This window comes from Zeus faber (genome assembly GCF_960531495.2).
Source record: "Zeus faber genome assembly, chromosome: 11".
Classification (NCBI taxonomy): Eukaryota; Metazoa; Chordata; class Actinopteri; order Zeiformes; family Zeidae; genus Zeus; species Zeus faber.
Genome location: NC_137205.1, coordinates 24,553,837 through 24,569,811, shown reverse-complemented (window position 1 = coordinate 24,569,811; position 15,975 = coordinate 24,553,837). Strand labels below are relative to the sequence as shown.

The following is a 15,975-nucleotide window of genomic DNA, read 5'->3' as shown; positions in this document are numbered from 1 at the left end:
GTGTTGTGTGTTCAGAGATGGTATTCTGCAAACCTTGGTTGTAACAAGTGATTATTTGAGTTACTGTTGCCTTTCTATCGTCCTGAACCAGTCTGCCCATTCTCCTCTGACATCAACAAGGCATTTTCTTCCACACAACTTCTGCTCACTGGATATTTTCTCTTTTTCGGACCATTTTCGATAAACCCTAGAGATGGTTGTGTGTGAAAATTCCAGTAGGTCAGCAGTCTCTGAAATACGTAGACCAGCCCGTCTGGCACCAACAGCCATGCCACGTTCAAAGTAACTTAAATCCCCTTTCTTCCCCATTCTGATGCTCGGTTTGAGCTTCAGAAAGTCATCCCCACCATGTCTACATGCCTAAATGCAATGAGCTGCTGCCATGTGATTGGCTGATTAGCTATTTGTGTTAACAAGCTATTGAACAGGCGTATCTAATATAGTGGCCGGTGAGTGTAAATCTGAACAATAACAATAGCGTTCCCTGCTTGCTGGAACCCTAATAATAATAACAACAACAACAACAACAACAACAACAACAACAACAACAACAACAACAACAACAACAACAACAACAATAATAATAATAATACAGCAGAATCCATTACAGCGTAGTTGAGGTCCCTGAGATATTAGTCAAATTTTGTTCATAAAATAAAATAAAAATTTATAAAACAAAACACTTTGCAGTTATGGAAGAAACATGAGTGTTGTTTGGAAAAACCTGTAATTTCACATTGATTGATTCCAATTTCATCAGCCCCGAAAAGAGCATCTTAAGCGGGTTGACTTGGTCAGGCATGCACACACATATACATACGCAAAAACACACACACACACACACACACACACACACACACACACACACACACACACACACACACACACACATAGACACACACAGACACACACACACACACACACAGACACACACACACACACACCTTGAATCACAGTTTATCAAAAAGTAATCTAACTCGCATGAAGTCCCATTTTGACCAATCTGGAATGAATGTGACAGCCCTGACCTGAGTGGACCAGAGTCTTAACGTTTCGAGCCGCTGTGTTTACCTCTCTGAGAAGGTCTATCTCCTCGGGGTCCTGAGTGGGAAAAGAAGATTGATGACAGATATTTTTCACCGATCTGCGGTGGTGCAGTGGGCCTTAAAGTTTCCAAACGAAACTCACTTTACAACCATTCCCAGCCTCATCTATGACCGTGACACTTTGGGAAAGACGAAGTTCACAGGTGCAGTGCTCTGAAATGGGATGATGTTTGGGTTAGGCTGGGGAATATGTGTTATTCATTTGAAGTTGATCGAGTGATCCTTTGGGCGCCAGTACACAAAGTCGTCCCCGACAACTTTTTAAATGTTTTTAACAAATATTTTTTAACCAGTACTTAGTCTGTGAGTGTGGTGGATCCATGACATCCACAGACTACTGACGTCAGTTTTTTATTAACAATACCAATAGGGCTCCCGGAATTTCGGGGCTGGACCCCTTATAATTAACAATAATAATGAGTGAAATTAAATAAGCTATAATATAAACAAAAAAACGTGTAAATCATGGACGAGGGGAGTGGTGGATTTAGGGGTTATGGTTAGGTTATAGTGAATATAATTGGATCTTTCTTACAGTACAGGATAAATAAAACCTAACTGAGGCAAAAAATACAATATGAAGCTTACCTTACAATGTGGTCGTACTGGGCCAACTGCTCAGAGTGACAGGGTGCACCAGTCTTGATCTATAGGAATCAAAAGTCAGTCGGACTACTTCACCAAAATTACCGATGTTTTCTTCGTCTGTATTCTGCATGCACTCTATTTTCAATTCAAGAATGTAAATTGAAAAATGTAAATTTTTAATGCCATTTTCCGTGGGTGAGGATTAGATCCAGCTGAGACTAGCATGTATATTTATCATAAAAAAAAAAAACCTATATATATATATATATATATATATATATATATATATATTTCTTTCTTTCTTTCTTTCTTTTTTTGTATTTATTTATAAGGTCTTTTTTTTTCATGTTTCATGACCAGGTCCTGCTTCTACCTTAAATATTGAGCCATAACACACTGATGGAGGAGTTGTGGCTGTATTGTGTGGTTGTCTACATAGTTAATTGCAATAACAATTTCGTTCTGCAGCTCTCTTTTTCAACAGATTATAATTAGCAGTAGACAGAATACATCTCAAATATGGGCTACAATGAGATATACTTAAAGAGAAGGCCTGCTCTGTGCTGCCTCAACCAGGGATCTTGTTGAGGAATGCTTTAGAAAATAACCTGTTGGACCAGTCAAGTGAAAAATGAGCATGCTCTCAATAGCTAATGGAACTAGAAATAAAGGAGGTGAACATACTGAATAGGAGGAGGAATTATGCACTTGCAGAACTTACACTTCACCAATCAACATTAGAAGGAGATAGACAATACTCATATTGGCTTAAAAAGTAAAAAAGAAAATTAGAATAAGCAGCACAAAATTCCACAGATAAGATAATTGTAGGACTTTATTAATGTTATCAATTACAAATATAGATTCATCTTTCCATAAGGATTGTTGTGGTACATGAGCAATGCCAAATTAAGTGCGAGACGGTTTCTGACAAAACGTTAGACTGTGTGATGAAGCTCCAATGTGTTATTCCGGGTGCAAAAGTCTCTCGCTTCATGCTCACAAACTCCGTGATTTTTCCGGATAAAATTAAAAATCATCTGGACTATGATTTCCTTTTTCTTTTCTAACAACACCACGGATAGACTGTGCTGCATATGAAACTGCAGACTATCTCGAGTCTGATCTCTTTGCAGCCCACTCATATTCATTCACCTATTCATTCAGATTCCTTAGAGTGATTTCAGCGATAAGGATTAAAATGTTGTTGGCCCCTGCAGAAGTGACTCACTCTCTCTCTCTCTCTCTCTCTCTCTCGCTGACGGACACAAATAGTACAGAACAGGGTGAGAGTGATAGCAGTAGAACTCACATACCCGGATGTAAATACCCGAAAGCAGACTACACTGCCATTTGGCATTGACTGCGAATGTGGCGTGATGCTCGGTTCCAAAATAGTTTTATATTATAAAACATTTCAAAATTAGAATACATATTTAAAAAAATATATATATATATATATACACACACACACACACACACACATATACTAATACTTATAAATATAGCTGCAGGCAGCGATACAAGGGGCTAAGGTTAGTTGTGTTAGTTAAGAATTACAGTTTTCAGAGTTCCCATGAAACACAGCAACACTTCCTACAGACACCAACTATGCAAATTTCTGAGTTCACATGAAACACAGGGTGAACGTTCTGCCCGCTCCTTCTTTATTGTCTTAAACTTTCAGCTTTTTTTTGGCATCTGGAACACAAAAACACATACAATACAATAATTTCACAACACAAAAACAAATAATACATGTTACTTTCACTGTGTAATGTATCATAGCTATTGTGATAACGTCATTATGACTCCACATATTAACAAATATTTTGAATACTAAGATTATATTAAGATTAATGTTATAACAAACTACAATTAAGATGTCATACAACAAAATCAATTGTATTTAATTGTAATCGTCTGCTGGCTGGACCTAATAACAGCGTTACTACTAACACATCCGAGTTTCCCTTGAACGCAGCATCTGGCGTCCTGCTGTCTGTCGTCTCGAACCAGCACAAATCCTGCGCGAAGGAACCATTACACACCAATGGAGTCTACACCACGCTTGGTCTGAACGATATGAGGAAAATCTGGGGATGTGGGACACCATGGTTCAATACTGAGATGACGATATGACTTCCGATAAATAAACAAATATTGAAGTGTGCACAGGTACACTGCTAACATAGACCCCAAACATTGAATAGCTTCTCAACGCTGAAATAAGAAATGGATAAATCATTTCGAACATGCTTTTGTGGAACAAATTGCACATGAATACCCAACCAAATAAACAGAAAATTCATAATAAAAAAAATACATTATAACTGAAATAACTGAAATAAGTTAAATTTCGCCCTGTTCAATTTAAGATATTTTCCTCTAATCTCAACAAAAACATCTCTTGAAATAAAAAAAACATCTGGGGGGGGGGGACAACACAAATTACAGTTATCTGAGTTCCATTGAACGCAGCATCACTACCGAGTTTTACGGGTTCCGTGAACACACCATCACTTCCTGCTTTTAGACCGCTTTCAACCGGAGAGTCATGTGTCCGCGTCTCTAACAGAGAACGAGTCCTCGGACGGATTAAAAAATAATAAATAAATAAATAAATAGATAGATAGATAAAGAAATAGATAAACAAATAAACAAATAAATATAATATAAATATATATTTTTTAATCTGTCCGAGGACTCGTTCTCTGTTCGTTCTCTCTCGCTCTCTCTCTCTCTCTATAGATATATATATTAATATATATATATTTTTTTTATAAAATGAAATGATTTTTCTTGTTCGTCGTGTTTCTGCCAGTCCTTTGCAATGTTTTTGTCATGTGTCATATTGCGGTGACAATGAAAATATGAGACAGAGACCAAACCTGTTCATATATACATACATACATGTCACAAAGTGCCCTAATCAACGTACGCCAACAGTCTTCAACTACTGGTAAATTGGCAACGGTTTTTCACTAATTCCTGCGCCGGATGTAGACCGGCGTGGATAAAACCTGAACCACGAGCTCAGACAGCAAGTCCGAAAGGCCCCGGTTCCAACGAGACCTCAACCATGTACGTAGGTGCGGCGGTTGCCGCGGGCCAGACACTTTTAACCCGAAAAGTGCCAGGGAGAAAAAAAACGATGAAAAATCCGAAAAAAAAAAAACCCAAAACAAAACCAAAACAAGAATTTGGCTCCATGCCCTCATTCCGCACGGCGGAGCATCCTTTTCTCATTGTTTATTACGTATTTCTAATTGTGTATATATATAGTTGATTTCCTGCATCTGCTGCTCGTTTATTTACTTTACTGTTCTCCATGCGCCACCGAGCTGCTACACCGCCCGCGTCTGGTCCAATAAATACCAATGGAGTCGACAGTGTAGTACGAACCGGTACTAACACGGTGCCGTGTAATAAAGTGACGTTTCAACCGATCCGCAAACACTCTCCGCGGCCGCGCCGCAGCGCACGGCGCTCGGCTCCGCTCCCTCCCCCCCCCCCCCCCCCGCCCGCCCCGCCGCCGCACGACGCATGCGCAGAGCGCGTCGCCTCTCGCCGCCGCGCGGGCACCACGGGAGGATGGAATCTCGCGCGTGCTCCTCTCTGACAGAGCGTCCGGCGGATCGTACACAATCATCATGGCGACCCGGGACGGTGGGTACCGAGACAACACCGTTCCATCCCCGCCGCCGCCTCCCTCCCCCACCACCCCCACCCGCCACCTCCACCCCTCCGCCGCACGGACGCCTCCGCCGCGCGATCTCCGCCGCGTCCTCGAGAAACGCCGACCGAACGGTGAGCGCGGCGTGCGCCCCACGTCACGTTCCCCCGATCCGCAACTTATGTCGCTCAGCCGCGGGTGACGTTAGCGCACGCTAGCCCCGTTAGCAGGGGCGGCGTTAGCATCGCGGCGCCCGGCCCGCGCGCACGTCTCCGCCCGGCCGCCCGCGGACCAGCTGGGGCGAGGCGACCGGGCGGCGGCGGCGGCGGCGGCGGCGGCGGCGGCGGCGGGGGAGTCGTTTCGTCGCTCCCCGCCGGGCTAGCTCTGTTAGCTAGTTAGCCACGGCGTCGGAGCCGAACGGTAAGTGCTTCGGTCACGTGACGTCACAGCGACCGATCCGACGACAAAACGAAAGCGCGTCGCGGCAGACGTGTGACGTGAACACCGCGGCTTGGGTTTCAACGCTCTTGAGTTCGTCCCGCTGGGCTTTAAAACGCGGATTCGATCTCCCCAAAAGTCGCGAACCTGTCATTTGTCTGGTTCAGTTATGTGCTACTGTACAGCACTCGATCGGCTACACACCGCATACACACAGTCATATATGTGCATAGGTATTTAAATTGTGTATTTGCTTCTATATACTTTGATCATGTTGTGTATGTATTTTTATGATTTATTACTCTACCTACTTTATCTTGCACAGCCCGTGGAGCTGCCCTTCTATCATTTCACTGCCCCATATGTAAAATAAATGAACTTACAGTAGTGGTATAGTACACTATAGTGTAGTTAACTACGTCGCTTTTAGACGGCGCCGATTGTTGATCGAAATAGAAAAGTATGTTTTTATCTTTTTATTTTTTCCAACCCTTAAATAGTCAGTGCAGCTGGACATTAGTGAGGCTTGGCGGTTTGTTTATGCGTGGAGTCCAGTTCATTCCGATGCTGCTTGATCACAGTTTGCCTCTGTCTAATAGGGATTCAAGGTTGTTTTTGGGGTCCAGGGCCCGATTCTTAACTTATAATTAGTTGCCAAGATGCTTATAGCTGTTGGTCGCCAATTATAATCGTTTTATAATTCAGTGATAATGATCCTACGTAATTATAATCCATAATTAAGTCCAGTTCAATCTGCCAGGATGATTAATTTCCCTCGGCTTGACATTCAGACACGTACAGCATTTTATTTTTCCAACATATGAAAGGTGGGCGACAATGGTCGCTCGGGGCAACCCTTGTCGTCGGGCCCCGGGTGCCCCCTGAACCTCAGATGACCAAGGAATTTTCCCCAAAGTTCCAAAGGGAGAAAGAACAAACCAGAGCAGGGACACAAAGGATAATTTTGTTGTTTCTAAACCCAGTCGCCGCAAGCTGCACAGCTGGCATAGAAGCATCGGGTGTCGTCGTGAGGTTTCACACCTCGATATTCATATATATCGATCGATATTCACGCGCAAGAAATATTTGAGAAACGATCATTAGTAACGTGGATATTGTGACCGTGCAGATGAGAGGAGTCATTGACAAGGACAGTCCGTGAAGTAACGCAGCCTTAAAAATAACATTTAACTACATATCACAATATGACGATAACCAAAATCCCAGACGATATCTGGTCTTTTATCATGATAGTAATATTATATTGATATATCGCCCAGCCCTATCAGACAACATGAGATAGTGAATGAATAAATTATTATTGTTGTTATTATTATTATTATTGTTATTATTATATTATGAATATTTTCAAATCAAATTTAGAGAATAAAAGTATAAAACATTCCCACTGGATGAAAGCAGCGGATGAGACTGAAAATAATGACAAAGACGCGCGTGTTTCTGAGAGGTTGAGGAGGTTTCCTTTATGGAATATATTATTTATGGAGACCTTAGTCACTGGCAACAAATCAGAACGAGTGATCTTACACTGAGCAACAAGGTGGAGTTTTCTCTAATGGATCTAAAGTCATTGCCTCCATTCCAGAAAGTCAAGAAATCGTAATGGAAACCGAGGCGCAGGAAGCCGAGCCCTCGTGCGACGACGCCGAACGGGACGACTCGGAGCAGGCGTCGCAGGCGGACGGCGGCGACGCTCCCACTCAGGACTCTAGCATTAGCAACGGAGACAACGCCGACGGCAAGCGGGCGGAGACGGTGGAGCTGAAGATCATCTGGAACAAGATCAAATACGATCTGAAGATTCCCGTCGACAGCACTGGAGCCAAACTCAAGGAGGAGATCCACTCGCTCACCGGTAAGGGCGCCCGCCTCGCGCCAGACATCGCAGCCGGCTTCACACCCCGTCCCGCAAACGGCGACGACAGACGGGCGGGTCCTTTCATTCCGGTGGGGGAAGGTTGGATTCCGCCGCCGGATTTGTTTCTGTCTGATCGATTGCGTTCGACTTTTTCAGCTCTGGTGGCAAATTTTGCCACCAGAGCTGAAAAAGTAAGCTTGACAGGTAAGCGACGAAGTTGAACCTCATTTCAAATGACAGTATGACAATATGATTTATTTATGCATATATAGTTAATGTTGGATGTTGCCGAATAAATCTATTTCTTAAATGCATTTTGCGTTTAAAAAGATTTTAAAAAAAAAAGTAAAAGTTTTTGCCGCTCTTTTCTCTCCTCTTGGCGGCCTTTCCTTAAGTTAGAATGGAAACGTTAAAATTAAGCAAAAAAGAAAAAAAACTGGGAAAGAGCGTCGGGGAGGCGTCCCACCGGTGGATGCGTTTCCGGATGCGGTGTAAAGCCGGCTCGCCGCAGATCCGGGCGGGCCGACCTCCAGTTTTGCCCCCCCCTCCTCGTCCCCAGGTCTCCCCCCCGCCATGCAGAAGGTGATGTACAAGGGGCTGCTGCCGGAGGAGAAGACGCTACGCGAGATCAGAGTCACAAACGGGGCGAAGATAATGGTGGTGGGGTCGACGCTAAACGACGTGCTGTCCGTGAGCGCCGCCAAGGAGGTGATCCAGCAGGAGGTGAAAGCCGAGGAGAACAAAAAGGAGCCTCTATGCAGTCAAAAGGTAAGGCGGGGGCCGCCGGGGGCCGCCGGGGACGATCGAGCTTTTTTTATTTGTATTTTTTTTGAGGCGTTCACGCTGCGTCTCTGTGGTTCCCCCAGCAACACAGGAAGGTGTTGGACAAGGGTAAACCAGACGACATAATGCCCGCCGTGAAAGGAACAAAGGTGAGGAAACCCGACAATTATTTCTGTCTGCCGCAGCGCTGACAAGAACCGCAAAAAAAAAAACAACCCCAAAAAAAGCAAGCCGCTTCCCCCTCGTGTGCGTCGTTGCTGTGTTGTGGGTTTGCCGCCTCATGACTGACTCCCATTCTCCTCCCGCTAATGACCGGCGAGCGCTCTCTGGTTTGTCCGACAGGAACGTTTACCCACAGTGCCTTTATCCGGAATGTTCAATAAATCCGGCGGAAAAGTTCGACTCACTTTCAAACTGGAGCAAGATCAGTTGTGGATCGGAACCAAGGGTGAGATGATGATGACGATGATGATGATCATGATGGTGATGATGTCATATTTATGTTGTAATGTTCTCGTGTGTGTGTGTGTGTGTGTGTGTGTGTGTGTGTGTGTGTGTGTGTGTGTGTGTGTGTGTGTGCTCCCCCCCCCGCAGAGAGAACAGAGAAAGTCCCGATGGGCTCCATAAAGAACGTAGTGACTGAACCCATTGAAGGTCATGAGGACTATCACATGATGGTAACTGTCCTGCAACGCACACGCAACGCACGGGCAGCCTTTCAGTTTGATAAGATGAGACGTGATCAAGCCCTGGGGCGAGATTCAGCCATTGTAGCACAAAAACAAAAACAATGCAATGGAGAAATAACACTTCTATTGTACACATCTATCTACACAAGTTAACATGGAGTAGCACTATGATAATAAGTAGCCCTATATTTACTAGTAGCACTATGTTTACTAGTAGCACTATGTTTACTAGTAGCACTATATTTACTAGTAGCACTATGTTTACTAGTAGCACTATGTTTACTAGTAGCACTGTGTTTACTAGTAGCACTGTGTTTACTAGTAGCACTATGTTTACTAGTAGCACTGTGTTTACTAGTAGCACTATGTTTACTGGTAGCACTATGTTTACTAGTAGCACTGTGTTTACTAGTAGCACTGTGTTTACTAGTAGCACTATGTTTACTAGTAGCACTGTGTTTACTAGTAGCACTATGTTTACTGGTAGCACTATGTTTACTAGTAGCACTATGTTTACTAGTAGCACTATGTTTACTAGTAGCACTATGTTTACTAGTAGCACTAGGTTTACTGGAAGCACTATATTTACTAGTAGCACTGTGTTTACTAGTAGCACTGTGTTTACTAGTAGCACTATGTTTACTAGTAGCACTATGTTTACTAGTAGCATTATGTTTACTAGTAGCACTATTTTTACTGGAAGCACTATATTTACTAGTAGCACTGTGTTTACTAGTAGCACTATGTTTACTAGTAGCACTATGTTTACTGGAAGCACTATATTTACTAGTACCACTATGTTTACTAGTAGCACTATGTTTACTGGTAGCACTATGTTTACTACTAGCACTATATTTACTAGTAGCACTGTGTTTACTAGTAGCACTATGTTTACTAGTAGCACTATGTTTACTGGAAGCACTATATTTACTAGTACCACTATGTTTACTAGTAGCACTATGTTTACTAGTAGCACTGTGTTTACTGGTAGCACTGTGTTTACTGGTAGCACTGTGTTTACTGGTAGCACTATGTTTACTAGTAGCACTATGTTTACTGGAAGCACTATGTTTACTGGTAGCACTATGTTTACTAGTAGCACTGTGTTTACTGGTAGCACTGTGTTTATTGGTAGCACTATGTTTACTGGTAGCACTATGTTTACTAGTAGCACTATGTTTACTGGTAGCACTATGTTTACTAGTAGCACTGTGTTTACTGGTAGCACTGTGTTTACTGGTAGCACTATGTTTACTGGTAGCACTATGTTTACTGGTAGCACTATGTACTCATAGCCCTATGTTTACTAGTAGCACTATGTTTACTAGTAGCACTATGTTTACTGGAAGCACTAGGTTTACTAATAGCACTGTGTTTACTGGTAGCACTATGTTTACTAGTAGCACTATGTTTACTGGAAGCACTATGTTTACTAGTAGCACTATGTTTACTGGAAGCACTATGTTTACTGGTAGCACTATGTTTACTAGTAGCACTATGTTTACTGGTAGCACTATGTTTACTAGTAGCACTATGTTTACTGGTAGCACTATGTTTACTAGTAGCACTGTGTTTACTGGTAGCACTGTGTTTACTGGTAGCACTATGTTTACTAGTAGCACTATGTTTACTAGTAGCACTATGTTTACTGGAAGCACTAGGTTTACTGGAAGCACTATGTTTACTAATAGCACCGTGTTTACTGGTAGCACTATGTTTACTAGTAGCACTATGTTTACTGGAAGCACTATGTTTACTGGTAGCACTATGTACTCATAGCCCTATGTTTACTAGTAGCACTATGTTTACTAGTAGCACTAGGTTTACTGGAAGCACTATGTTTACTAGTAGCACTATGTTTACTGGTAGCACTATGTTTACTAGTTGCACTATGTTTACTAGTAGCACTATGTTTACTGGAAGCACTATGTTTACTAGTAGCACTATGTTTACTGGAAGCACTATGTTTACTAGTAGCACTGTGTTTACTAGTAGCACTATGTTTACTAGTAGCACTATGTTTACTAGTAGCACTATGTTTACTAGTAGCACTATGTTTACTGGAAGCACTATATTTACTAGTAGCACTGTGTTTACTAGTAGCACTATGTTTACTAGTAGCACTATGTTTACTGGAAGCACTATATTTACTAGTACCACTATGTTTACTAGTAGCACTGTGTTTACTGGTAGCACTGTGTTTACTGGTAGCACTGTGTTTACTGGAAGCACTATGTTTACTAGTAGCACTGTGTTTACTGGTAGCACTGTGTTTACTGGAAGCACTATGTTTACTAGTAGCACTGTGTTTACTAGTAGCACTATGTTTACTGGAAGCACTATGTTTACTAGTAGCACTGTGTTTACTAGTAGCACTGTGTTTACTGGTAGCACTATGTTTACTAGTAGCACTATGTTTACTAGTAGCACTATGTTTACTGGAAGCACTATGTTTACTGGTAGCACTATATTTACTAGTAGCACTATATTTACTAGTAGCACTGTGTTTACTGGTAGCACTATGTTTACTAGTAGCACTATGTTTACTAGTAGCACTATGTTTACTGGTATCACTATGTTTACTAGTAGCACTATGTTTACTGGTAGCACTATGTTTACTAGTAGCACTATGTTTACTAGTAGCACTATGTTTACTGGAAGCACTATGTTTACTGGAAGCACTATGTTTACTAGTAGCACTATGTTTACTGGTAGCACTATGTTTACTAGTAGCACTATGTTTACTAGTAGCACTATGTTTACTGGAAGCACTAGATTTACTGGAAGCACTATGTTTACTAGTACCACTATGTTTACTAGTAGCACTGTGTTTACTGGTAGCACTATGTTTACTAGTAGCACTATGTTTACTAGTAGCACTATGTTTACTGGAAGCACTAGGTTTACTGGAAGCACTATGTTTACTAGTAGCACTAGGTTTACTGGAAACACCATGTTTACTGGTAGCACCATGTTTACTAGTAGCACTATGTTTACTGGTAGCACTATGTTTACTGGTAGCACTATGTACTCATAGCCCTATGTTTACTAGTAGCACTATGTTTACTCGTAGCTCTATGGTTACTCTTAGCCCTATGTTTACTACTAGCCCCGTGTTTACTATTAGCACTGTATTTACTTATAGCACTATGGTTACCAGTAGCCCTGTGTTTGCTAGTAGCACTATGTTTACTCATAGCCCTATGGTTACGAGTAGCACTATGTTTACTCGTAGCCCTATAGTAACTAGTAGCCCTACCGTATGTATGTGACAAGTAATCTCTTGAACTATGTTTACTCATAGCCCTATGATTACCAGTAGCACAAAGTTTACTCGTAGCCCTATGGTAACTAGTAACCCTACCGTGTGTATATGTATTTGACAAATAATCTCTTGAACTACGTTTACTCATAGCCCTATGGTTACCAGTAGCCCTGTGTTTACTAGTAGCCCTATGCTTACTAGTAACCCTATGTTTACTGGTAGCACTATGATAACTAGTAGTAGTCAAAATAAGTTAGAGTATCAAAATACTGCTCACGGTCCGACTAATTCTGTAAACAAACTGGAAAAAATAGAATATTTGTGATGTGGTGTTTTCCTCCATCTGGTGTAAAAATACACTTTGAAGGAGGGAAAGCTCCGTCATCTGAGGGTCACACAGGGCTTTGGATTCAGTTCCAGGTGAACGGCCTCCACTCATCTAAGTATCAATATAATTAAATACAATCATCTAAGTATTACTGCACAACTGCACTGATATTCACGTGTGTGTATGAAATTTAAAAGGTTCTGTTGTTTCCATACAGTACACATGGAGCGTTGGTTTCCACTCAGACCACAGGGAGGTGATACAGTCTGGTGGAATTCTGAGTGAAATGCTCAACGATTTAATGAAGTCTCAATAGTTCTTGACATTGAATTAAGTCTAAATTGTTTTTGACATTGAGTTAGGTCTTGGTTGACCCTCTTTGGATTTCGGTCTCAAGGCGTGCGCACCAGAGCATCTCGTCTTGGCTTCAAAGTTGAAATGATCTGTAGATAAATGGCAACAAATACACAGGAATCTGCTTTAGGTGGAAGCTCTTGGAACTGTTTTGTAGTTAGGCAGAATCTAAACTCTGTAATAGTATTTTTTATTGTATTGTTTTGGTTCCTGCGTCTTATCTCGGGTGAATAAAATAAAAGATAAATAGGCAATAATATAAACAATATAAAATAATAACAAAGCAATTGAATAAAAAATAAAATAAGAAAAATGGCTGCATGTGGAAATATGCAATAACACCCGGTGAACTGTACACAATAAGTATGACAATATACACTAAACCTAATGATAAACAACCAAATATATACCCTAAATACATAAATAATAAACTGGAAAAATGTCGTCATATACCATAACTAATTAAATAAAGCAGTGATCCAGAAAGCTGAACCTAGGATGAGAAAAATAAAACGGTAATATATAATAAACCGAATGACAAAAAAAAACCCAAAATGAAACAGTAACAGAATGAATGAGCAGGAAGCAAAGATCGTATCAAAACATTGGAAGTTGTGCAATTTGTGCAAATGTTTTTATTTTATTTATTTAGGAATTAGAATCCACAGATGGTCCGTTGTGACTGTTCTTGTTGTGCCTTTTTTCCCGCTGTGTACATTTTGCTCAATTTATTTTATTTTTGACTTTTTGACTTTACTTTGTTTTTTAATTCTACTTTATTTTATTATGATTATTGAATCATTATTATTTTCTTCGACGGTTCAGGATTTTTTGTGTCATGTCGGTAGGCATGCACCAACAATCACCATGGCAGACTCCGACTACATGTAAATGTACCTGGCGGAATGAAGTTATCCTCATTGTGATTTAATATCACACTTTACGGCTTCTTATCATTTGGTGTGGGTACACCTCACACGACAACTAAATTAAACATCTAGTAATAGTGCTAATAATTATAATCATAATATTAATATTAATAATAACAACCATAATCATTAGTATAATAATGATCATAATTATAATATTAATAATAATAATCATAATGATGGCAATAATAATAGTCATAATAATCATAATAACAACCATAATAATAATTATGATAATGATCATAATATTAATAATAATAATGATGATGATGATGATGATGATAATAACAACATCTGATGCAGGCAGAACCTGCAAACCAAGTGGCACAGGAAGTGCTTGGCTCACATCAAAGGTGGATTCATGTGGGTCCACAGCGTTTAATGAAGGTGTTGTTGGTGTTCTGGGCTTTTCCAGGCGTTCCAGCTCGGCCCCACGGAAGCGTCCCAGTACTGGGTGTACTGGGTTCCTGCACAGTTTGTGGATGCAATCAAGGACACGGTGCTGGGGAAATGGCAGTATTTCTAATGTGCCTCTTTTTTTTCACTACGAAGAACTGGGACGGGGACGACGAGCCGAACTGAAACGGAAACTGAAGACGAGGCCTGAGGAACTTTTTGGAACTTTTTCTTTTTTTTTTTTTTTTCCTTCTTCTTTTTTTTTTTTTTTCCCCCCTTTTCTTTTTTTGGAAACGCAAACCGAAGGATGCCTGTGGACTAATCTTTTTTTTTTTTTTTTTTATTTCCCGTTGAACGTGCGGCGTGGCATTTCTCAGCGCAGTTCCCCGCGCGTGGTTTTCACCGAGCTCCAAGGAATCATAACAATTGTACAGAAATTGCTAACACTTTTCTTCAGTTATTCTTAAAGAAATAAAAATTTATTTAAGGAAAAAATAACACGCCAGGGGCATCTTTCGTTTGTCGGGTTCAACTTCTTTTCTCGTAAATTCCAGTATGACTCAAAGGAAATGAAAAAGATTAACATGTTTTCATACTTGCGCTGGAGGAGTGAAAATCTGAACTTTGCTAAACTTGAAGTCACAAAAAATTGAAAATACAGGACAGAACTATTAATAGACTATTTCCTCCTCAGAGTTTAATGTTTGAAATATGTTCTATTAAACGCTTCATCTCAGGAAATATCTAAAGGAAATGTATGATAAAAACATTAAGAAAATATCTATTAAACTACATGTGTTTGGGAAGACTCAAACCTGAGATCCAACGCTTGAATTCACTTTAATGTGTGTCGCAGGCTTTGTTCAGGCACGTTCAGGTCACAGTGTTGGGATTTTTCTTTTCGCCCTGTGTGGTTTCTTTTTATTTTCTCCAAAAACAAAAAAAAACGAAACATTTTAAGATCTCAGAAAACCATCTTTGTTTTTCAGCCGATCAGATACTTATACTTGAAGAGCCGCCCAAATTGCAACCAATAGAGAAAAACGTCTCTGAAAACGGGGGGGGGGGGGGGGGGGTCTTCGTTTATCCTCAGTTGAATCTGAGATTTTTTTTTTATTCGAATATTAATCCATAATTCAAATATCTGCCATAATTTATACAAACGAACACAGACAAAGCCTTGAACATTTTCATTTTTATTTTTTATTACTAATAACAGGCTTATCCATCTTTACCTGTTTGAGTCATCTTACCGTTATTGATGAGTATATCTGGAACAGTGTATATATAATGAGTATATACTAATAGTACAGGTCTGCCTCTCGTCGTGCCTCTGACTTACCAAGTCAAATTAGGGAAGCGGTGGTGGAACGGCACAGAAATAAACCCAGAATATGTAGCACAACATGGATTCTGAATTTGTTAGGTTTGCTATGTTTACGTGGCGCCCTACACACCGGGAGAGAGAGACACACACACACACACACACACACACACACACAGACCAATCAGCCACAATGAAACCACCACTAACAACCACTCAT

The 15,975-nt window shown here is 40.9% G+C and overlaps 1 protein-coding gene across 2 annotated transcripts; it reads left to right on the top strand.

Moving 5' to 3' along the window:
- The first annotated feature begins 5,253 nt into the window (after nt 1–5,253).
- Nucleotides 5,254–15,156, top strand: ubfd1 (ubiquitin family domain containing 1). 2 transcript variants are annotated; one of them, XM_080009897.1, is made up of 7 exons: nt 5,254–5,363; nt 7,415–7,684; nt 8,247–8,455; nt 8,554–8,619; nt 8,813–8,918; nt 9,065–9,147; nt 14,451–15,156. In XM_080009897.1, the coding sequence occupies exons 1-7, from the start codon at nt 5,348–5,350 to the stop codon at nt 14,559–14,561; spliced, it is 861 nt and encodes a 286-aa protein (XP_079866023.1). In that variant the 5' UTR covers nt 5,254–5,347; the 3' UTR covers nt 14,562–15,156. The 2 variants fall into 2 exon arrangements, with proteins under 2 accessions (XP_079866023.1, XP_079866024.1); XM_080009898.1 differs by lacking the exon at nt 5,254–5,363 and adding an exon at nt 5,445–5,504.
- The last annotated feature ends 819 nt before the right edge of the window (nt 15,157–15,975 follow it).